Here is a 26,267-nt window from a genome sequence, read left to right as displayed (position 1 = left end):
TACTAACGAATAGTGGGAATGATTGTCAAATTATAACACCTTCAAGCTGAAAGGGCGAGCATGTTTGGTGTGATGGGGATTTGAACTTGCGACCCTCGGATTATGAGTTGAGTGTCTTATCCACCTGGCCATGCTGGGCCATGGTGAAAGTTTTAAGATAGTTTGTCATGCTCTTTAAAAAGTAAAAATAGATTTCAAAATAAGCCTCAATCACTTCTCGCACTCTACATTAATGAGCACTAATATTTTGCTCTGTACTGATCACACACCAAAGGCTAAATCTGAAGTATCTGGGATTTTTTACATATCATTGAAGGTTTGTAATGCTATACATCACTTATACAAAATTTTTAAAAAATCTGACAAATTCATTTCCTGCTCTATTTCATATTAAACACTGCTCTCTATTTTTTTGTTATAGAATTATTATAATGTGAGTGCATTGTATTCATTTAAGCAGGTGAGAACAGATTATACCATTTACCAAACTCTTTATTGTAAAACATATAGCTAGGTTATAAAATATGATTTCTAATGTCTCTCAGGTACATGGAGTTTAAACTATGACATTCTAGATGTATTGTTTACAGACTTTACATTGATGTACCTTTTCAATGTGTTTCTGCAAGTTCAGAACACCACTTTCCCTACAGTATGATTTAATTATTTTTTGCAGGGTTTCTTCTGAGATGCTGATTAATTCTTCTTTCAAACCGCACATATCCCGGGCTTGAGGAATCAAATAACGCTGAATGAAAAATAGAAAAGTTAGATACATATGGTCCAGATTGAAACAAAAGCTTGCATTTAAAACATAAACCACTCTTCTATTAAACACACAAATAAGAGGAAATACTTGATAGCTGCAGCTGTAATTAGATGTCAAATTGGTCAAAAGATGGGGCAATGAACTTAAGTTTATACTTCATTTTTTTAACTTCAGTCCACAAAGTCAGGAGGCTATCTGTGTTCTGTCCACTATAGAGAATCAAACTATGGACTTAGTATTTCAAGTCCGTAAACTTACAGCTATCCAATTTGATATATATTATATCAATTTGTATTTAAAATGTTCTTTATAAATGATTCATGAAATGCTTTTGCTCCTGCTAGTTGGTATAATAACTCAGAACTAAGTACACAATTCTTTGCTATACTACTAAATGCACTTTATATTTTATTTATTGTGGTTTAATTTTTTGGACATAATCAATGTCATGTGAAAATCTAAGATGAAAGAGTTGAAAAGTTGATTTATAGAGGATTACAGATTTTAGTCCTTCAGTGTTTCTAAATGACTATATTAGTTATACTAACAAGTATTCAAACAGATATTTTCCAATACACACAGAGTAACAATCCTAAATGCCTGGCCAACTTAAGCTATTAATCATCTAATTCTGACTTTAAAAAATATCATAGAATCATATCTAATATCTAAAGTTTCAGGTTCAATTTAACTGAAGCTAACTTCAACAGTGCAATTCATATAAGTATGTGCATAGATATTAGTTATTAAGCAATATTTTTACTGATTTCACACAATCTAAAATAAGACTGTAGTTTAATACCAAAATATATTACAAATAGTTATTTCTGTTCTGGTAAATGGTAAGTTATTTAAAGTTACTCAAGTTACCACATGGTGAGTATAGTTAATTACCTGTGCTACTTTCCATTTTAACAGATGGAAAAGGCCTAACCATATCTAACTATCTCTGTGATAAACATGATTCCTCACTAGAAGTTTTCTTTTCATGTAGTCCTGTTTTTCCTCAGCAAATAAGCAGAGCTATATCTACCTCTCTGTTATGAATGCAGTTACTCACTTCAAGTTCACTTTTATATTATAAGTATTTTGTCAGCAACATACCTTTATTATAATGTCTACCTGTGTTATGGATATGGTCCATCAACATAGTTCACCTCTGTTAATACCTGTGTATTCTTAGCTATATGCCTAGTTTACTTTATTCTAACTATTATGGATATGATCCCCACTAAAGGTTCCCCTCTGTCATGACCTGTTTATTTCTAGCCATATGCCTAGGTACTATAATGTCCATCTGTAATGAATATGATCCTCCACTAACCTCTGCTATTGCTAGTTTCTCTTCTGCAACATATCCAGCAACTTCTATCATCTCCATTCGATCTCTCAAAGGTTCTGGAATGGTATCAGTAACATTAGCTGTGCAAATAAAGAGAACCTGAAAATAGGAAGTAATTGTTTTATAACAACAGACTCTTGGATGTTAAGAAATAATATATATATTAAATCTATTAGTACTTCTTTCCTGCACACTTTGTGCATGGCTTAGACTGACCAAGAAAACAATACATATACACACACACAAATATTTTAAAGCCAAATTATATTTCTGTTTCCAATAAATGTGCACTCAACTTATAATATATAAATTTACTATTGTTATTTTTTAGTTTTACCAAAGAGGGATTTGTTTTGTGAATTGTCAAAGAACCTACTGTAAAAACGCTTTCTGTTTTAAGATTTATTATAACTACGATGTCAATGGCTAGTTTAAATAAATCAGATATTCTGAAACCATTTGGTATTTTGTATAAATTCTAAATTTCATGATGTTAAATTTTAAACCTTATTACACATTGAAAGAAACTTATCTTGTATATGTTAATAAAAAAATACCAACAAACAATGTCCTTGAAACAACTTATTTTGAATAATTGTTAATTTGATAGCAGAAGCTTATTATTAAGACTACATTTAAGGTCTAAAGTGATTACACGGCCCAGTTTAAGGCTGAAATTCACATAACTAGTTTGTATAATCATATAAGGGACAGAAGTCATGCAGGAAAAAAAAACCTACTTTCAAATCAATCATTATGTAGTTTCTTTTTACATAAATGCATGTTTAAAATAATATCACTGTGAGGCTGAAAGATAATACTATTAAGTGGACATCACAAACTACATTCTGGTAACACTGCTAATAAAAATATATAAAACAATTACCTATTCATTACTTATTGTTGAATGTCTAGAAATTCAAATAAACATGCTCACTTTTGATAGGTCAACATTCACATCTAAATAATGGTCCAAAAAGTTAGCATTCTGTTCAGGATCTAAAACTTCTAACAAAGCTGATGATGGATCTCCTTGGTAACCACGTCCCATCTTATCTATCTAATCCAACAAGAAACACAGAACTGTTATTATACCTTTCACAATTTTTCGTTTTTGACCTTAAGGTAATAAATAAAAGATGTCATTTTCAGACAGAGAAAACAACTCATATTTACATGAGGCCTATAGCATTAATGTTGCTTACAAAAAAAGCACTTTGTAAAATAAAATCTATACTCAGTATTAAAAACAAAGCATCCAAAGTACTTTCCAGGTTGGAAGAGTTTTACCAAACTAACTGTTTGTTTTTTATTTCCCCTTTTCACAATGGAAATAATTAATCATATTACAATAAACTTTCTACATTTTATTGAAAGACACTATTTAGTGGGGACTTAAAAATGGAAGTTTCTGTTGATTTGTGCAGGAAAGAATTGTTAAAAAATTATTGAACAAAGTCATATGTTTTCAGTGTTTCTAATTGCATTATTATGGTAATTCTCAGCTTGAAAAATACAGCATGATAGTACCTCATCAATCAAAACCAGAGGATTTTCTGTCTTGGTTTTCTTTAGACATTGAATCATTTTTCCAGGCATAGCACCAACATATGTTCGCCTGTATACAAATAAAAATGAATTAGTTTAAACTACAAACACAATGTTTGTTGCTACTGACTTTAACAACTTCGTTTAACTCTTTCAGAATAAGCTCGTTCCCTGGGACAGAAATTGTAATCATTTTGCGCTTGTTATGATTCTTATGCTTGTTTGTTTATCTTGAATTTCATACAAAGCTACAAGAAGGCTACCTGCACTATCCATCCATAATTTAGCAGTGAAAGACTAGAGGCAAGGCAGCTAGTCATCACCATTCACCACAATCAGGAAAATGAAGGTTAAGCTGGCCTACGTGGAGTGATCAGAAGAACAAACATAAAGGAATTTGTGGGACCAATCCTGGCTGGAGGCAAAAGAGGGGTAACTTGAGACTGAAGTATGTGACAAATGCATCTATGTGGAGAAAATCCCAACAAACTGCAAAGCCACCAGAAAACAAGGGGATCTAAAGACTTCTCCATGGAGTATATTTGATAGGGATTGATAAGCCAGAAGAAACCAGCTATCCACATAATGGTGGAACTGCAACCACAGAGCATGAAGACATTAAGCCAAAGCTCTCACCACCTAACAGAAAATATAAGGGGCAGAAGCAAATTCATAGTGCAGAGCCCAAAATTGAAAAATTATTCCATGATGGACGAACCAAAGATATGGATGAGACAGTTGTGATGTTGGGATGGAGAGATAAGCACTGGCGACATCCACAAGCTTGGAGAAAACACCAAACATAGGGTGAGAAATGAATCCTTGGTAAATGGAACAGCTGTAAGAAGTAACTGAAGAAGGTCAAATCAATGACAGGTCTTCAGATCATGGTCTTCTTGGGATCAATAAAGAATAAAAACCTGGTAAAGGATGTAGAACAGGTTCAATGGCCTGTTGAGATAGTAGTTCCTGAACCACTTCCAACAAATACTGAAACAATCATGGGATCACAAAGCAGAGAGGAGGAAATGAGTATACAATACACAGGAGGTAAGGGAAAAATAGAATCACAAATCCTTCCGATAAAATTTGAAGAATCCAATGAACCTTAAGAAAAGGATGTCAGTGATGAAAAAAATCAATAAATCAAGCTCCCACCAGACCAGAACCCACCATATAGTCACTGATACTGTTGGTAATGTGATGTGTCATTAAATAAGATAACAAGACAAGACACCCTAAGAAACAATAGTTGAGGATTAGGAAGAAATGGGATGGGAAACAGTAATAGATGTCTTACTTGGCTCCAACTGAGATAAACATAAAACAATACTGGAAATGGTAGACTGTTGTTGTACTGATGCAACTTGTGATTCCAAAGACACAGGGATCATGCCAAAGATGTATGACTGCAGAAATGGGGCCATATGTAAATGCCAAGGATAAAAACAACTGCTGGTCCAGAAAAGGACACTCTGCGTGATAACATGCATAATCAAACTGATCCAAAAAACTCACAGGGGCAAGGCATGCTAATATTGTTACTGAACTGGTCGGCAAATTGTACAGCATGCACCTGAATATATCAGGAGGAGGAAAAGCCAAATAGGAATGGGAAGATTGGACATGTAGTAAGGAAGAATGCAGGTCACAGGAAACAGAGGAGAAAGATAAAATTAAAAAATATATCACAGAATTACAATTATTTATTAAATTTCATAAGGAAACCATGAAACAGTAACACTGTTATAACATGAATTAATATTAAGTACCAAAGCAAAAAAACTCATAATCAAAAAGAAACTCCAGGATTAGAACTTGAACATGGGGCCTCTGGCTAACAAGACCAATACAAATGTGCAACCTAGTGTAAAATTTAAACATTTATATAACCAACTTATGCAAAAGTTACAAAAGGATTTTAATATAAGTATTATGTCAGGAGACAAACATGTTTTGGATAGCTAAATGTGTACTTCTGTCATCAAAGATGAAAAATTCAAATTAAAGTTCAAGAGCAATTACAAATACCACCAACTTTTATAACTGTTTATTTAGTACCATTTAAAATGAAATGTGCTTTATCTTTACATAAAGGTCCATTGACTTCCTGATAAATGTTGCACTTACAAGATTCAGTGTTCAAGTGCTAAAGTTAATATTGGTCAGACTACTATAAATTTAAAGATAAGTCTTAAACAACATCATAGTGATGTTAAAAAGAAAGAGTTTGGAGTCCACAACAGGTGAGAATAATTTAAAAACAGATCAAGATATATCATGGCCCAAAGCTGAACTGCTGTTTTAACTTAATTTTCACAAATCATTAGGAATATGTAAACATTAAGATGATAGTATATTGAGATTTGGATCCACTAAAAAACTTTAGGAGTCTGTAATTAATCATTAATATCAAGAATTAGTTAACCTTGCTTGCATATAACATCTACATAATATGACGTTCTACAATAAAGACCTTGGTTCTGCAATTCCCAAAAGAAATTCTATAACTCTATATTCACTAATAATTACAATTTCTAAATATTATTTGCATACAGTGGTCAATAGGTTTATGTTTTGTGAATTGATAAGTCATATCATTTGTTATTGTTTTTCACCTTCAAATTTTATTTATTTAACATATTACATTATAAAACAAATTTCTAGATGTTAAGTTGAACTAGTTTTATATATCTCTTGACATAATACTGGTATTATCATTATTATGTTTGATGTGGAATAAACAGTTTCACAGTAACTTCATTTTTACATTTAATATGGCATGGTATGGCCAAGTGGGCTGAGGAGTTCGACTTGTAATCTGAGGGTTGCAGGTTCGATTCCCCATTGCACCAATCATACTTGCCCTTTCAGCCATGGGGGCATTATAATGTGATAGTCAATCCAACTATTTATTGGTAAACGAGTAGCCCAAGAGTTGGCAGTGGGTGGTGATGACTACCTTCCCTCTAGTCTTACATTACTAAATTAGGGACGGCTAGCACAGATAGCTCTCATGTAGCTTTGCACGAAATTCAAAAAACAAATACAAACATTTAATACTGCTTACAATGAATATTTTTAGATTATATACCACTGAAAAATATTTATAGAAAATATGAATGGTTCATAGTTCTAATATGCAGCTGGCAACTTCAAACGTTTGTTCTGCTTAATATAAAAACAATAAAAAAAATACAAAAACATTTTAATGATTATAATGCCTACCTGTGTCCTTTGATTTCAGAGACATCAGTAATTCCTCCTACACTAAACCTGAAATACTATACACACAAACATATGAATTACTAGACAATAATAAATTAATACACTTCAAAAATCTGATTTTTATTTAAAATATTATGGAATGTGTAAGTAAGTTAATATCGTAATTTCAAAAAAAGGGTGACTATTTCTGATCCATGGTTTTTATGGAAGGTCTTAATTTTCAAATTTTTAATAGTTACCCACTACTACCTTATCAAGTTTTTCAGGTGTTTTTCATTATGTTACAAAAGAATGATTTCTTGGCTATATATTATTTCATTAAAAAAAATGAATCTGAATGCTCACAAGTCCTAATAAGCCTTCATATATAATAGCACCCACATGACCATACACATTTGTGTCTGCATTACTCTATCTATTTTGGAACACATATCCTGAAAGTTGTACTGCAGATAGAATGAAGTATCACTATAATTTTAAGATCAGTTAAATTGTAACTTTAGATTTAAGATTTGTGACCTGTAAATTTCTCATAAGGACATAAATGATAAAAGTAAGTTAATTTTCTAAATGTTTAATTTCTTATCATAAAATATTATCCTGAAGAAGTTAAATTAGAAAAACTAAAAATGTTTACATGGATAACTAATTGAAACATTTCTCAAATTTTGGAACAGACATTAAAACTGGGTTGAAATTCATTACAAGATTGGCAGTGCAATCTCATACCTACTCCTCTCTCACTGTGTAAAGAAAAATAAGAAGACACACTAGTTATGCAACTACATTATTATACTCACTTCTCGGTTAAGAGCACGGGCAATTGACCGAGCAATACTTGTTTTCCCAACTCCTGGAGGTCCATAAAAACATAACATTTTCCCTTGTGTAGTTCCCTTTAGGTGACTAACAGCAATAAACTCCTACAGTATATTACATCTAAAGTGATTAAAACTGTTAAATTAACTGTATTACACAGCACTTTCATGTTAAATTAAAAATCATAAATATAAAAAAACAGGTAAAAACTATTTAAAACTTACAAAGTTATAGTTAGCCAATTCACCAAAGAGAGGGCAGCCAGTCAGTAGTACCAATCTATGGCTATTCTTAACAAGTAGCAAATTTGAATGCCACAGTTTTAACACCTCATTAGGTAAAACAGTTAGTTTATTTCAATTGTATAATGACCTTCAAGCCAGAATCTGGTATGCTAATTACTAAGCTATTCAAAACAGCATAGAAGTTGGGCCTTAACTTAAAAATAAAGTGTGTACAGCTTGCTTTTGTGGTCTGAGTACTTTGTACTCAAAATTAATATTTCACTAACAAAGTTGTTTGCATTTTGTTAATACTCTCTGCTAGTAATCCAAATACACTAACATAAAATAACCCAGTATATCAATCAAACTCTGGAAGTAATCATAAAAGTGAGAGGGCTTTTTTTTGCACATATTTTACCTCTATATCTTTCTGACCAAAAGTTAATACTTTTTGATAATTCTGTTCAGAAAATCTTACAAACTACAAAGTAAAATTGGTTAAAAAATGAACCCATTTTTAACTCACTAAGATCCGTTTTTTCACATCTTCCATTCCATAATGATCTTCCTCCAGGATTTCCTTAGCTCTTTCAAGGTCCAAGTTTTCTTCACTACTCTTTCCCCATGGCATATTTGTCAACCAGTCTAGGTAGTTACGAGTCACGCTTACAAAAAAATAAAATAAATGCTTATCTTTTCAACTACCAGCTTGCACAGGTTATTGAGATGACAAAATCCAATATAGCTTAAAAATATTTGTAATTACAAACATTTTTGATATTTTTCAAAATCTATAAAAACATAAATGTTAATTAGTTCAATTACTATGTTTATTTCACAAATTTCACTTTCACATTTCTCTAAATAAATAAGCTGTAAAGTTATTTCTAATAATAGTTTGGTTAGAGGCAATAATTATTGTGGATATGATCAAGCAAAGAACATCAAAAAATACACTTATACTTCAGTTATCTTCCAACTATGTAAATATTTTCAGTATAGGCTTGGTCCCAAGGTCCAACCTCATAACCATTTTGTGTTTTATAATTTATAAATTAGTAAGTATAGCTTCATCAAATTTTGTAGATTATCAGTAAACATAACAAGGCTTTTGTACACATCATATGAGATTTTTTTAAAATTAAGTTTAAGACTTTTTTATGTCATGTTTTTGTCATGCCTTTTTCTTTTGGAATGCCGACTGTCCAACATGCAAAGTGATTTTAAGTTTAAAAATACTTATACACATCAGAACATTTTCAAATTTTACATGTAAAATGTTTATAACTTCCAGATAATTATCAAGTGTTGTTAAAATACTTTATATTTTATGTTATTTTCACTATCAAACCTCTGAATGGGTTTGATCATTTTGACCAACATTGTAACTACCATAAAAATTAGAAAATAAAAATAAATTATGCTATTTCCATTCTATAATGATTATGCATTATAACCCAAAACACATGTTTAATCTAATTAGCTGAAATCTCATAAAGTTATACATTTATATATATTTATTATACTAACCTTTAAGTAGTGCCTGGCTAATATTATAGAAGTTTCAATGACATGCCACATGTTCACTTGTTATTGTATTCAATAATGTAAAACTAGCTTTTACAAAGTGACCTGTCTTGGCTGTGTTTTAGTCGACTAGTATTTTGTAAAGTACAGTAACATTTCAGTTATAAAACATTAGATATGTATATACATTATTACTATTTACAAATAAGTTCTTAAATTTCAGTTACTTTTCTTAAAACATAGAAAAGTAAATAAATAATTTAAAAAAATTATCTCTTCCAGTCGTGAACTTTATTTATTATACTTGTCTGGTGCTTTGTCTGCCTATAAGTTGCTTAGCCTCATCATATATTGCACATGGAGGATGTGAAACAAAGTAATTGTTTAGGTTTTATACATATATTGAAATAACTAAAAGTATTAAATTACTATATCAACAACATAGAGGTCTACTGTAACTTATCAAGTTTAGTAACTAAAATGTAATTGACTCTAAAACAAATATGAAATTTGAAGCTCACTAAAGTCTTATCACTTGAAATCAAGCATATAAAGAAAGTTTTTCAAATGAGAATATTTAAAAATGGCTGAAAAAGCTACTGAAAAAGACATTCTAAGTTTTCAATTGATTATTCACACATCATAGACAGAAGTAGGTGTATACAAGAAAGCATTTCCAAAACTGGAAAAAGGTGGGTGGTGCCAATGTGTTTAAGTCAGTAATGTGTTAATATCTCAGTATATAGAAAAGATAGAATTTTATTTTATATTCTTAGCTTGTCAATATTGGTAATTTGAGTTCCTAATTCATAAGAAATTATAGACTTTGTATTTGAATATTAGAAACATGTAATTAGGACCACTGTTGCCTCAAACATACCATGTGATGCACAAAAGTCAATATTTAGGTGTGTTTATTTAATATTGATTTTTAAATTAAGAAATGAAATAGAGTACAATTTAAAAGTTGAATCATAATCTAAAATTTGACACGAAAATTATTGAAGTAAATTCAAAATCTAGTAGTTTAATAAAATTTGGAATGTGAGTCAACAACAGCAACAACATGGCCTTTAACCTGTGTTGACAGGGTTAAAGTAATAGGAACTTACAAATGAAAATAAAATACACATATTATACTTTTGGAATTAGAAAAAAAAAAATTACTTTATCAGGAATTCCGAGCAAATTGTAATAAGAAAAAGTATAATTTTCTTCTGATACAAATTGTGCTAATAATAACAGATCTTTCTTTATAAAATTCTATCTTTTGGGAAATACTCTATAAAGTTAGTAATGTAATTCACTAATATTACAACTATAGCACGTTATGATGTTTCTTTGTTGCAACCAAGTTAGGTAATAAAGCAATTAGGCCTAACAAGAAGGTACAAAGAACATTAGACTTATTAAATGACGATACTACCTAAATTCTGAAGAATGGTTATCCAGAAATGCAAGCTTATTTAGTTCTTCTTCAATCACTTCCATCACATGTGCTGGGACTGTTAATTCCTTAGAAAATACAAAGCACAGTTATAATGAACTACTTGAAAGTATTATTTTTACATTTTGAAATATTTAACAGATGTTGATACCTTTGTTGTCTTAAACTTTTAGAAGCCTATATAACATTCACTTCATCTGAGGGCTTGAAAATGATGTTCAACATATACAGCCATTGACAGATTTTGATGAGCCACACAAATGCACTAAATTCTTTTGTTATTTAATAAATGCAAGTCTGTGTAAAATAACAGCCTGTTTTTCATAATGCAAAAATTATTTTAATGAGTAACAGAAATGCAAGCTTATTTAGTTCTTCTTCAATCACTTCCATCACATGTGCTGGGAATGAGTAACAGATTGTGAAAAATTACTGTAAAATAACAGCCTGTTTTTCATAAGTAAGATTAAAATTACATATTTTAATATTTTATGTCACATCAGACAGTTATTACCAGTCTTATTATGATAAAATATTACCTCATTATCCAATAATGTTTTGATAGTTCCAATACACAGTATGCATGATTGAAATGATTTTGCTCAGGATTCACAGAAATTGGTATAATAATTTTATAATTTTTTTTGGTTTCAATACTTGTTTAAAGGAATTTTTTTTTTTTTTTACTTAGGACTAATGGATAACACCTTTTACATCACATCTGATTTATTATGTTATCAACAAATCAAAACTCAGTGAATTCTTAAAACATTCATAGATTCATAAATATAGGATATGTGTTATATTTATGAGACTTTTATTATGGCTAATATATGTTGCTATTTAGTCTAATAGAATTAATTTAAACACAAAATTTATCAAATGGACTGCATTTAATTATAAATTTTTGTTGTTGAAAAAGTACGTTTTTTAACAAAAAAGCAACAGTTTCCTAGAAAAAAATTCCTCACTTATTCTATGGTATTATACAAGAGTTTGCAATGAATAATTCAATCATTAGAATATTAAACATCAAAATATTTTGTAGATAAATATCTAATAAATAGAAGTTATAAAAAAGTGCCAATTACAATTCTTGATAGAGCAAATTCTGAAGTAGCTATATTTTCATAAGTCAGATTCACAGCTTTTGTAACATCATGCCTTATAAATTTATATGCAAAAACGGCTCGTTTGGGCTGAGAAAACACTTTACATAGAAGAGCGAACAACGTTTCGACCTTCTTCGGTCATCGTCAGGTTCACAAAGAAAGAGGTAACTGACCAGAAGCTTACCACATGTTTGAAAGGGGTTGTGTAACTGAGTGTCGGAATGTAGAGGGCGGTATTAGATGTTCGCATCCCGATCGCACCAAACATGCTCGCCCTTTCAGCCGTGGGCGCGTTATAAAGTGACGGTCAATCCCACTATTCGTTGGTAAAAGAGTAGCCCAAGAGTTGGCGGTGGGTGGTGATGACTAGCTGCCTTCCCTCTAGTCTTACACTGCTAAACTAGGGACGGCTAGCACAGATAGCCCTCGAGTAGTTTTGTGCGAAATTCAAAAACAAACAATACAAATTATTTATCAGTGATGTCGAGAAACCCACTTGTTGAGAAATTTATATGCAAAACGCTCGCTTGGGTTGAGAAAATATTTTACATAGAAGAGTTTAACAACGTTTCGACCTTCTTCGGTCATCGCCAGGTTCACAAAGAAAGAGGTAACTGACCAGAAGCTTACCACATGTTTGAAAGGGGTTGTGTAACTGAGTGTCGGAATGTAGAGGGCGGTATTAGATGTTTGAATATATAATTTTATTTATTTTATCATATTAATATAGGTATAAAGGCGTGTTTCTATATTGAGAAACAAGTAGAAAAATGGAAACCAGATTCAAAGAACATAAAAGTCACCTTCACATCGCTTTCAACACTGCAAGTCAAATAAACACAACATAACCATAGAAAACACTCAAATACTAAATAAAGAAACAAACATAAACAAACGCAAAAATTAAAGAAGCCTTACTTATACAACAACTTAAACCCAAAATAAACCAATATAAAGGAACGCTTTATACCTATATTAATATGATAAAATAAATAAAATTATATATTCAAACATCTAATACCGCCCTCTACATTCCGACACTCAGTTACACAACCCCTTTCAAACATGTGGTAAGCTTCCGGTCAGTTACCTCTTTCTTTGTGAACCTGACGATGACCGAAGAAGGTCGAAACGTTGTTCGCTCTTCTATGTAAAGTGTTTTCTCAGCCCAAACGAGCCGTTTTTGCATATAAATTTCTCAACAAGTGGGTTTCTCGTCATCACTGATCATGCCTTATACACTTGTGAACATCCACACACAAATATTTTAGGGAGGGGTGAATGAATTTTATTGTATAATAACACACACAAAAATATGTAAGCATTAACTACTTTCACAGTTATGTTTATGTAGAAAAAATGAAACATCCAAAAATTACAATAACAGAGAAATAAATTTTTCATTTCAACTAATCAGACTGTACTTTTATCAAATCTTATCACATAACCTAACAGCAAACCTTACTTTATCACCTGTTTTTAAAAATATGTTATTTCACTGCCAAGTTTTAATAACTCATAGTCTATCTGCCTACATATTTTCATATTAAATTACTTGCAGCATTTTATAGTATTCATGTGCAATGAATTATTTCCTTCCTTTTTCTCTTGAACTCTTCACTTTTTATCCAATCTAATTTCTCACATATCACATTGAAAATTAATGGAGTATAGTAATTATCATCCTTTACAAAAACCATATTTTTTCATCAGACTTTTTATTTATCCTATCATCTCAACACATTATCTTAGCTAAGTATCCACATTTTTTTTAACTTCCTCATTAATTTTAATTTTTTTATAATATGAAAACTTACTTTCAGTTTCTGTCTAAATTTGTCTGCAATAGCATCTTTATCATCTTTCTCAAGCCCCAATTCCTTCTTGATAGCCTTCAGTTGTTCATGCAACATGTACTTTCTGTGTTGTGCTTTCACCTTCTCTTCCACCTGGTGAACATTTAGTATGAGATCTCGTGAAGTTAATAATTAATAAAATAATTACTTAATGTTCTTTTTCTTAACATATTCAGTTTGTAGAAGTATTATATATTTGTTTTTTGTTAAATGTTTAATACAATATCCAACAGCCAACAAAAACATCGCCACCATAAACCACAGTAATAATAACCAGACATCAAACATATTTTAAAAATCTAAATGAACTTTTTATAAAATTCAAACATCAAGTGTTATATAACAAATGAAGAATGTAATTCAACAGTATTTTGCAAAGGTTTTGAAAAGCAACAAATATCATAAAATAAACATTTTTTGTATGATTCATAAATTAGAGAAAACACTGTTCTAATAGGTTACTTGCTCAAACTAGTTTATCACTTGGCTTGTTCTTAGGAAATGTACCATTGGTCAAGAAGGAAAACAAAAAACAGCCACTGACAACAATCAAAGATTATTTTAATTTTTTTTTAAAAGAAACTTAGAATGCTTTTAAATAGGCATGAAAAATTTTGAGCATAAGTGTCACATGTCTTAGAATCTCTTACAATATAAACACTGTACCTCTTTTCCAATTTTCTGCTGAAGTTTACTCAATTCATATTCTTTCTTCAACATAGACAGAGCTAGAAGAAGACGTTTTGGAACCTGAGAAAAAGAAAACTTAATTCATTCTACAAATTTTCATATGCAGATAAAGTTAATTACATTGATTTTATCACATGCTTATCAGTGTGTGTGTGTGCTTTTTTTCTAATAGCAAAGTCACATCAGCCTATCTGCTGAGACCACCGAAGGGAACTGAGCCCGATTCTGGCATTGTAAATCTGTAGACTTATTGCTGAACCAGCGGAGGACTGCTTATCAGTAAGCACTGTGTTTTTTTAGCTTAAAAGATTTTCATAATGAACAGCTTCAAAGCTACAGACAATTTAAATTACAAGTGGATATAATTTTTACAAATGGACAAACAAAATTATCCTATTTTTTAAAAAGACAAAATTGCTCAGAAATGGAACATCAGAGAGCATTTACTAGGAAGATTCAAAGTTAGCATAATGTTTTTCCTTATATACACACAAAGCACTTTGTATCATATTATTGTCTTATAAGTCATAAAAGAATATTTTTCAAAAACTAGAAAGTGATTCAACTAGATGAACTTTTACCATATTCCTATTATATTTTTAGTACAATTTTTATATTGCATAATTAATTGTTTTAATGTGTGTGAGGTTGTCTGCTTGTTTAGTGTTTTTGTATGTATGGTAAAACTACTAAGGATATCTACCACAATTTCTACATTTTAACTGACAAATAGATGGAAGGCAGACAGTACAAAGCACCTTCTTGACACTAAGAAATTGCCTTTCATTTTGCACCCATAGTTCAAAGAGCAAGAATTATTTTATTGCGTGAATTTCAACCCAGCTTGCTGAATCTGAAGTTCTGAGCTCTACTTCTGGGTCAATCTACACCCAAGAGGTTGTTTTCATAAAAAGTACTTTAATGAAATATAAGAGTACAGATAAACAGATTAGTTAAGTAATAAATTGCACTGGATTTTTGAGTAACTACAGGTGAAAGTCATATACATTACAAGTTACTGAAGAAAATCTGTACTTAAAGCTTTCATGGGAATATAGAGAAACAGATACAATGTTATTGTGTAAGGAAATATTAAAAAATTACCAATCACTAAATGTAACAAGATGGTCCTGAATTAACTGTGAAAACAAAAAATTAACAGTTCCCATTTTTCCCTGAAAAATGTTTCAACTATTTAATGCAACCAATGTATACTTAAAACTGACAAGCTAATTCAACAATGAAAAATAATCATAGGTTAACCACACTATACCTGTTACATTCAGCACTGATGAAGCCTTTTCATCAGTACCAGGGCTCATCAGACTGGTTGGGATATGACAGACATAGTGGTGGTCTACACTGATTTATGTCATTAACTGTTTTCTGTATGAACCAGATTAAGCTGGTGAGTTGTAAGTTTTATAAATGTTATTTAAATAATCACATATCAGAATTTCATTTATTATTTTTATTAACACAAAATTATTTATTGTATATGAAAAAACTTTACTCATCATTTAAAAGAACTGGCAGACATGTAACTTCTTACATTTGTTTCTTCTAAAACTTGTTGCAATTCTTGAGGTTCAGCTCCTGTTAAAGCTGCACCTACATCACACAACATTTAATAAACACAAAATTACCAAGTTCTTATATATGTAAAATTGAAAATTAATAATCTTATAATACTTAGAACCTTAGATTATTTCAGTGCTAACATCATTTATATGCAGAGATTATTTAAACATTAGAAAATATGTATATTAATATCCTCACTATAATTTATTTTATAATATAAAAATACACAGTATTTTCTATGTACCAAACATTAGTAATGAGTAGTATAGCATACCTTCTTAATTAGGGAAAGAAATCATTACAAAAAATACACAATATTAGTATTAACCTATGATATTATCATCTGAAACCTAGCACTATATAACATCATTTTCTTTCAAATTTTGAGCATGTTTAGTATTAGCTGTCAGTATGAGAAACTTAGAAAGAATACGTTATTACCTGATAATAACACTGTGTTTACAATTGTGATAACTATGATTAATATATGTAAACAATAACTACTTTAGCCTTAATCACAAAATGATATTTTGTTGACAAATGGCATTTACAACATAACTCCAGGATAACTCACTTTTAATTACCATATGGAATTTAAGGATTGAAAAAAAAAGTCCTTCAAGGCAAATGGTGATTACAAATATTCAGGTTGTACCAAAATCTACATCTTATGCAGTTTGGCATTACGTGTTACATAATACTGATATATTACAATCAGGACATTTTGTGCAATAAAACAGAAAGCAATATTTAACATCTAAGACATTTTTTTAGTCAAAAACTGTTTGACCCTTTGAAAAGAAATATACCAAGGCCTGAAATTATCTTAAGCATCAAAGCAACTTTTCTGTATTTTTGACAAAAACTGTCAAAGACAAAAGCTGAACAAAAATCCATTTGAAAGTGGTATTTCACAATAGTGATTTTATGTTACTTTGAGAACTTAAATGTCTGTTACCATGAAGCTAATGGCACCCAGCACCATTTTTAAATTTCTTTCTGTATATGGTACTGTATTACATTCAAAATATAATCAAACCATTTTAATATAAATATATATAAATGAAATTAATGTTATAATGTATATTATAACTGTAATTTCTAAGTCATCTAAGTTTTATTTTCTGTTTCAAAGAAAACATTTAAAAAACATACTTAAAATGCAGTTTTTGTGTCACATGATCAACATGCTAAGAAAATTCTCAACTTTAACAGCATTTCACTTTTAGCTACATAAGCTGACAATGTACTTGAGTATGTAGATGCTAATGTACATGCAACTGAGCTACTGATACATGAGACAAAAAGTCTGCAGCTGCATTCTCTGGGAATTAGATATACATTTTCGAACCCTTGATGGTTGCAATGCTCAAATTCTGTACTTTGCCTTGCATTCTACAACATACCTGTGATTAGTTGATATAAGTATATATAGTTGATAGAAAGAGTTCAGTTTACACTGTATACCACCAACAGTTAATTTGAATAGGGCATGCAGTTTTACTCATGGTCTACATGTAATTGCTGTGAGTTTTACTGCCTGCTTGACTGAATTTAACACTTCAAGTAGCTTCTTGCCCAAATATGCTATAATTAGAGACAGTTAATTTCTAATTAGGTCTTATTTTTAAAATTTAGTTAATTATGTATCTTGTATGTCTTAAAAATCATATCTAAACAGTTTAATGATTTTTCTAAGCTTAACTTGTTGCCTGGATTTTGACAGGTAATAAACAAAATGTATAAGTGCCATTTTGTTTAGGCAAGGCATCTCTGTGGGGAGTCTTATCAAAATAATTTCACAAACCCTAATGGCATCAGTTGACATATGAGCATAAACAAGAAAAGATGAATAATTTGAAAGGAAAACGAAAAATAAAAGACAAAACGGTACAAAATTACATATACAAGAAAAATATGAATATTCTAGGTATGTACATATTTCCATTTATTAATTTTAAACATTTCATTGCATTATATATTATGATATGGTAAATTAAAATGGAAAATACAATACAAATATTTACCTTAATTTAAAAAAAACTTTTGACATCCTTTTATGAAGTTCTAGAGATTAAGCAAACAAAATGTGAAAACCTTACGATTAAAAATAGTATTTTTATACTTCATATAAAAAATAATCTTTGAGGTGAATTATTTAGAGTTTGTGTACATATAACAACACGAAATAATGAATTTTTATTTTAATAGGAAATATACGTAAAAATTAAATATTATATTTTTTTCTGAAACTAAACATTTTTAGGAATGCTTCTGTCAAATTTCAAAGAATTTCACAAAATGGTTTTTATTTTTGGAATGAAATATAATGGTAATAGTAGGCTTTAATCCTTTCACTATGAGTCAGGGGTCAAAGGCCATGTCATTTTGTTTGTTGACTTGCATTCAAAGTCTTATTAAACTACTATTTTTATGAACTTATGTCAATAAATCTGTAATCAAACTGTAGATTATAATTCAAACTTCAATATTATACATATTAGTTAATTTCTTAATTTAAAAGTAAATATTAAAAGAACACACCTAAATACTGATATTAGTGAGTCACTTGGAATGTTGAATGCAGCATTGTTTAAAAGTAGATGTTTGTGATGTCAAAATAACAAATCCATAGTTTTGTACAAATTAGAACTCAAATTATTAATCTTAACAAGCTATAATGTAAAATAAGAATGTTATAACTTTTTATTTTGCTAATATATGGCTTATGTACTGAATCAAACATAGTGGTCCATTCACTTTTTTCCATTTTTAACAATAGCCCCTTATATACAGTTACTTCAATGTATAATGTGAATAACCAATCAACAGTTTAGAACGTCCCCTAGTGGTTTTCTCAGCCATTTTAATCTGTGAAAAGACTACCACGTTCTTTTGAATCAAGATTTTAAGAAGGTAGGTTGTGTCTTTAGTCTGCTTGAAGTTTCATATTTTTTTAGACCTAAATCCATCTTAGTTACTAAGCCTAATAAATTATAGTGGAATTATATGGTATCAGTATAGATATTTATGATTTTTTTGGTTATTCAACTGTATATTTAAAGCCTAAACAAATTTTGTTTGAAATCCTCCATGTGTGAAATTTTAAAAGGCTTAGTAACATATGTCCAGCAGCAAATGAGTTCAAAGGTTGTAGCTAGAAGAGATAACTGTTTACTTTACTTCTTTATCTCTATATTTATTCTATATTTTAGGAAAAACAATTTTAATAATTTATTTCTACATAGTAATAATCTATATACATATATAATGTATAATAAATGAAATGTGACTATATATTACAAAATACTAGTCTACTAAAACACAGGGAAGGCTAAAGGTCAGTTTTATATTATTGGATATGTAACATAAGTGCACATGCAATGTGTCAATCCAAGTACTGTAATGTTAGCTAGGCATAACTGGAAGGTCAATATAACAAAAAATGAATAAATACACATACATAGCATTATAAGACTTAAGCTACTTAGACTAAACATTTCTATTTTCGTGTTATAATACGTAGTTGTTCCAGCATAAAAAAAACAATTTATATATATTTTCTAATATGTTTATGATGGTTACAAGGTTGGTCAAGTGACAGACCCCCTCATAGTTAGAGTACAGAAAATAACATAAAATATAAATTATTACTTAAATCAAACATTTGAAATGGATTTAGGAGGTTTTGGAGATCATGCAAATAACATTTGTGAATTTTGGGACAGAGTATAGTTTTTTTTTCAATCATAACATGAAAGTAAGCAAATAAGAAGTCAACTGAGCACAATTTATTAATACATTATTTATTTATAAAAAAAATATAAATTATATAATGCATTTTTGCATCCTCTAAGTTTCCTTAAAAGTTTTTTTGTTAATAAAGAAAATTATAAAGTGTATTATTTATTGTTACACATAAAATATGTTGTGCTTAGTAAAACCTGGAAAGGCTTGTACATAAAATCTACTGGACTAAGGAAACAAGATCATTTGTATTTTTAATACCTACCTAGATCAGACAAGTACACAGGATTGTCTACAACACGTTGCCCTGCTTGTATCATCTGTTGAATGGACTCTCGATACAGAGAATTCAATGCAATTATATCTCTAATGGTTTTAACTATTTCTTGGGTTAAAGCCTGAAATTATGAAAAACACAGAGCATAAACAAATTAAATTCTATTATAAGCAGTATTGTAAAAAGAAATAAATACACAAATATGCTACAGCTTTCACACAGTTTTGTTTCAACAGATATCAGCTATAAAGAACTCTATGTTAAGAATTAATGTGTGATTTGTAAATGTTAATATTTCAACACCTATAAAGCTTTAAGCACAAAAAACAAATAATTGTTCAATAAAATGCATCTGTGGTAGCCTTATAATTTAGTAATTAGAAAATAAAAATTGGGTTGATACAAAACTAAACATCCAGATTCTTCTTATTTTGTGAAATAGTTGTGATAAAAATCACACAAGAATAAATTTCCATATTCTTTTTACTTTTCCATTAAAGATTTCATATCAATTGTTTAAAAAAAATACAAACTCAATGACTTTTTGTATCAAAAGTTAGTGATCTGAAGGTTTTTTATTTATCAGCTTTTATCATTTCTTGCAAAATACTTAAAATATTCCACATATTTTGACATATAAAGTGATGTTCTACATCTATTCATAAGTTTTGAGTGTTAAAATTCCAAATATTATATTTGTAAAACAAATAAGTGCTATTTTTAAGATAGTTGTTTCCTAGACTTGCAGATGTCACAGTTTTTCACATTAAAAACAATTTACCTGTTTATTACTAAACACAGAGAGGATGATGAATATCATTTGCAACAGCTAGTAGTACTTTGAAGTGTTGCCCATTTAATTATTCAGTTCTGCTTTAAGTAAAGAATCTCAGAAGGAAATAATGTATTAATAAAGGACTAGAATTAAGCAGTATGGCTGATCTGAAATGATATTAATTTTGTCCAGTGAAGGATTGTCTGTAAAGAAAAATAATTGATATTTAGTTATCACAAAGTCAGGAAACCAATTCACTATTCTCTCTGTTGATCAAACTCTGGAGCAAGAAATCAAATCAATTAAAGTCACTGACCCTTACTCAAAACAAAGCAGCAATGAATAGGCTCTTCTTGATAACTCACAAGCCCATCCACTTTGCCACTGAGTTTCACGACAACTACGACACTACAAGCATCTATCATAATTGTCATAAAACATAAGAGCATCCTCAAGAGCCACAGCAGCTGAAATTCTTTTAGATAGGACTAAAATAAATGAATTGGTGAGATTATTTTCCTTTTTATTAGTTATAATTTTGTGTTCGGGCTATACCAAGTACATGGCTTGTGCATATTAGAGTTGGTTTTATTACTCATCAGGATCAGCCTATATTCAAATTGAAATTATTTTAGGAACAATTAGAGTAAATTAATCTATGAGACCTTGGGCAAGGTCAAATACATCAATTGAAAGGATTTTCCCAAGATCAAAACTGTATATTATATGTCAAACCAGTCAAGAGATGATGAAGCTACAAATTGAAAGTTTGTACTTTAAAAAAGAATAAATTCCTTTATTTTAAAGACAGGGTTTGTAAACATTGTTTCATGAACAGCAGTTCCCAAAGAACAAAGAATGCCACTCTTTTCTGCAATGATAAGGATCAGGTTGAATTTTTAGTGGTCGCTGACATGGTAGAAAGGACAATGTCAGATCTAACTGAAAAGATAAACCTGAAGGTGTTCAAAGACATGGGAAAAGAAGACCATATGCAAAATCCCTGAGAAGAAGATTTATGGTCCAGAAAGCATGCTCTAAATTTACAGTTATTCACATAGAAACAATTGAAAAGTATGAGTTTTCAATCAGCTCAAGACAGATTGTTTTTCTTCTTTAATGGCCTCTTCTTACACCAGCAGAAGGGAGCTCTTTTAAAATGTGATTGAAAAGTATTAGCCTGGAAGATTGGAAAAAGTTGAACAAAATTTTCTGTTGGCTTTGAACTGGGACAAACTATGAATCAGTGATACAATGACATTATTCAAGCCATGAAAAGAGGCTGGAGATAGCAACATGAAATGATGTTGTAAAAGCTTTCATTCAATGCATTAAAGAAATTACTGGGATAACAAGAAGGCATAGCAACCTTTGACATGTATGGTGAAGTCTCTCAAAGCACACACCTATGAAGCAAAAGAGCAGTTGGTGTTGTTATTTGATGAACATTAAACTTCATCCTTCCACATTGATACAAAAGCTCAACTCAATAAATACCACGGAAAAGTTCTGCTTCATAAGTCTTCAAGTAGTGACAAGAATTTAACTGTTAGCTGCAAAACATAAACAAACACTAACATATCAAACCTGTTCTATCCTGATATTACTGAGAACACGTATAAGAAAGTAGATATGCTGATCCTGCTTTGTACGGCTAATGCAGTTCAGGTGGGAAAGATTGTGACACTGATGTAACCCTTTCATTCTTCTGATGGATCTCTTCCCAAACAACCATATCCAGGTATTCCCTTCATCACAGCCAATAAGAAAACTCACAATCAGTTAAATAAAGTTGAGAAATGATAGACAACTGGCATCAAGTAAAGCTGAAAAATATTTTGACATCATGCTTTCTCTTGAGCTCACAGGAAAGGTTCTTCAATATTTCTAATAAGAAACATATAATGTCATATCCAAGTTTTGAGCCCAAAAACAAGGTCATAGACATCTTTAAGAAAACTGGAGAAGATCTGATTGGTCACAACTATAACTTGGAAATGCTGGATAGATTTTTCTGCAAAGTAGATGTCTACAGAAAACAAATAATTTTAGATGGGGTTTTATTGCTTTTAAATAAAAAAGGTGGTATAGGACTCTGTTGGTGAGAATGTTCTTCACAGTGTTTTTGGATGACATGATGATTTTAATGAACTGTGTTGGTACTCCTGTGGATATTCCACAAATTCTGTTGAAGATGTGGAGACCGGTTCTGTACTTTGTCTTAATTGAATGTTAAATTTCTCCTGGTGCAATTCTAGGATAAATGTCTCAGAGAAATATAGAAAAACATATTACTTGAACTATGACGGGTAGTGCATGTGATTGTTGGAACAGAGCTATACAGACTGCATAAATAGTTAAAGTTGGTGGGGGTTAAAGGCTGTAGAAAGATACCATTTCTGTAGAGGATCCTGATTTTAGTTTGGTAAAATCATGCTGAGTTTAAATTCATCAATAAAGTCAATAATTTGTTGCTGCAAAAAGTTGGTGGACAAGCTGTCAAAAGATTTTTGGTGAAATTATAAGGTTTTAAAATACATTACATTAAACTATGGCCTAAGAGCTCCTTGGAAAGCTTCAAAATGACAATAATATCGATTTCAAAACATAATACTTTGAGGCTTTAATCCTCAAAAATCTATGAACAGATTAAAAAAGTTTACAAGCCAAAATGAAGGGAATTATGCCTGTTTTTCATTCATTTTCAAGATGGTGACCAAAAAATGCCAAAATCAGGCAAGAAAATGGCATATAACCATTTGGATTCAATAGATTCTCTTGAACAAAATACTGTAAAATACATTTTAGCAGAATAATCAAACTGGAAGATGTAATGAGCTATACTATTTAGGTGGTGCAGGCAAAAATAGCTCTAGGTTAAGAAGGATGAATTAGTCTTTTATTTCTAACATCATTACAAAACATATGGTGTATTTACTGAAAACTACTTTCTGTCTTTTTCTTTCCAATCATAATTTTCTTTAATCCTTTTTTCCAGTTATCCTTTCTATAAATGACAGAATGTTTCCATCTTACATTCAATATTTTATTAAACTATTTTTTGTTTGTTATACAAATTGGTATAATGTAACATAAACTCTTATCTAATAATCTTTATTTTAAAAGTAGATATGTTTTAAGTTTCTAATTCAGAAGAGAAAATTTTTAAAAATTGTGAATTTTCCCTAGTATGGCACACATTTTCTCTTGGCATCTTATGTATTTTTTCACCATCCCTTGAAAAAGTTAGAAATTAAACATAAATTACTCACCATTGAATACTCATTGCTCAAACAAACCATAATTTTTACAGCCTTCAATTTTGTTTGGTTACAGAGCTATCAATAAAAAATCAGACCCTCCCTGCCACATCCACCTGTCATGCCTCTCTTTCAGGATATGTTAATAGTTCTCTCTTACATTTAATTATATATTACATTTAACTGATAGAAAGTCAATGTTTTCATCTATTAAATGACATGTCACATAACATCGTGTTTTGAAAAGATAATATTCAAGTTCACTCAGAGTACAAGCAACCTTCCAGTGAGACACTTAACAACCAGCTTGGATGAATATATAATAAAATTTGTTGCATTGTTAGAAGGCTAGAAAAATTTGAGAGTTAGGGGAAATTGTCTACTTTTTCATGTTATTTGTTTATGTTCTTTGATACATTATTTAACGACATTGAAAGTTGACAGCATAAGAAAAGAAGACCCAGGTAAGAAGTTTATTTCTCATTTTTTCATATTTGTTCTTTACTTATCATTATAAAAGCAACTAAAATGTAAAAATAGGGATCCTTTAGGTTAATTAAGATTAAATTAAGTAAAATAAATAATAATATACTAAAAATGTTTCATGAAGCACATGAAAATCTTGAAGTAGCTTGTGGGTAATGCAATTTGATAGTGTAATGACAGCTGCATGTGCCCCCAGTGTTTCACAACTTATAACAGCATGGATAGTAATTAGACAAGGTTCAAAAGAAAATAAAACAAGAAAATTTAATTGATAGATTTACTCTGTTACAAGCTTAAAGCGACTTAGGATCAATGAATGTAGTTTCATGTTACAATTTGAAGTAATTCCAGTAACACAAAAAAGGATAATTTAGACTTATTTCAATTTTTTTTTTGGTGGTTATGAAGCTGGTCAAATTGACCAACTGATTCTGAGTTACAGTAGAGCAAATAACAGATAAACTATAAAGTTTTACTGAAATAAAAACATTTGAAATGCATTTAGGTTTTAGGATTTGTAAAAAAAACACCAGATTTTTGACATAAAGAAAAGTATTTCTAATCTTAATGTGAAAATTACTTTGCACATGGACTATTCAAAACAAATACTCAATGTATTCATGGACAAAACTTTTAGTTTATTAAAAATACTTTACTAAAAAATACGATTTCTGTATGTGAAAAACTTGTAATGTTAATTGATAGTCTGGCAAATTTTGTGAAGATGTATACTCTTCAAAAAAAGAAATGCAAAAGGCAAAATTTGAGACATATTGTTAACAAGTTTATTCCGAGTAGTTCTGTATGATATGTGTGAAACTTTGCACATTCACTGCTGAACATCCAAAGTCTGCAAAGGCGAAGTCCACGCTCACTAGTTGACGTTTAACGTCACTCAACGTCAATAACGAGTAGCCATGCCCCGTGAGCATCAATAACAGCTGATGAATCACATCCTGTGGAATGGCTGTCCACTCAGCCTGCAAAGCTGCTGCAAGCTGAGGTAGAGTCTGAGGTTGAGGTTGTCGCTGTCGCAGACGCCATTCTAACTCATCCCAAAGATGTTCGATGGGGTTTAAATCTGGTGATCTGGAGGGCCAGGGAAAAATGTTGATGTTGTGGTGTCTCAAGAAGACAGTGGTGAGTCGGGCTGTGTGAGGACGGGCGTTGTCATGTTGAAAAACGTCGTTGACGTTCACCATGATGGGTTACACATCGGGCCTAAGAATCTCGTCGACAGTTGCGTACGGTCTGATCGGAAATTCTACGCAGCCCTGGTATAGTTGAGGCAGTAGACATCGCAGTGGTGGTCCTATCCCGAAGGCGACGTAACCGAATGTAGCGATCTTGTAAGGGCGTGGTCACACGAGGTCTCCCAGATCGTGTATGATCATGAGTTGATCCATGTTGTTGGTGACGATTCCATAGCCTTGTGATGGTGCTTGGGTGGACATTCACAGCTCTGGCAACATCTGATCGAGATTCGCCTGCTTCCAATCGACCAATGGCGTTGTTGCGTTGTGCTTCAGTCAGTCTTGGCGTAACTGTATTACGTGTCGGTGGTTTAACACTGAGCTAT

General features: G+C 30.7%; 1 protein-coding gene across 1 annotated transcript in view; it reads right to left on the bottom strand.

Moving 5' to 3' along the window:
- Positions 1-26,267, bottom strand: part of LOC143237167 (lon protease homolog, mitochondrial-like) — a 57,396-nt gene that overhangs the window by 9,654 nt on the left and 21,475 nt on the right. Inside the window, exons 6-17 of the mRNA XM_076476131.1 lie at positions 20,156-20,288; positions 16,115-16,173; positions 14,539-14,622; positions 13,834-13,965; positions 10,884-10,972; positions 8,457-8,595; positions 7,688-7,810; positions 6,888-6,943; positions 3,642-3,729; positions 3,049-3,171; positions 2,094-2,210; positions 608-748 (exon numbers count right to left, since the gene is read on the bottom strand). Of these exons, the coding sequence (XP_076332246.1) occupies positions 608-748; positions 2,094-2,210; positions 3,049-3,171; positions 3,642-3,729; positions 6,888-6,943; positions 7,688-7,810; positions 8,457-8,595; positions 10,884-10,972; positions 13,834-13,965; positions 14,539-14,622; positions 16,115-16,173; positions 20,156-20,288 (1,284 nt within the window). The remainder of the gene's footprint in view (positions 1-607; positions 749-2,093; positions 2,211-3,048; positions 3,172-3,641; positions 3,730-6,887; positions 6,944-7,687; positions 7,811-8,456; positions 8,596-10,883; positions 10,973-13,833; positions 13,966-14,538; positions 14,623-16,114; positions 16,174-20,155; positions 20,289-26,267) is intronic.

Source organism: Tachypleus tridentatus, chromosome 13, assembly GCF_004210375.1.
Source record: "Tachypleus tridentatus isolate NWPU-2018 chromosome 13, ASM421037v1, whole genome shotgun sequence".
Taxonomy (NCBI): Eukaryota; Metazoa; Arthropoda; class Merostomata; order Xiphosura; family Limulidae; genus Tachypleus; species Tachypleus tridentatus.
The sequence above is the reverse complement of the archived record's forward strand: the minus strand, read 5'-3'. Positions and strand labels throughout refer to the sequence as shown.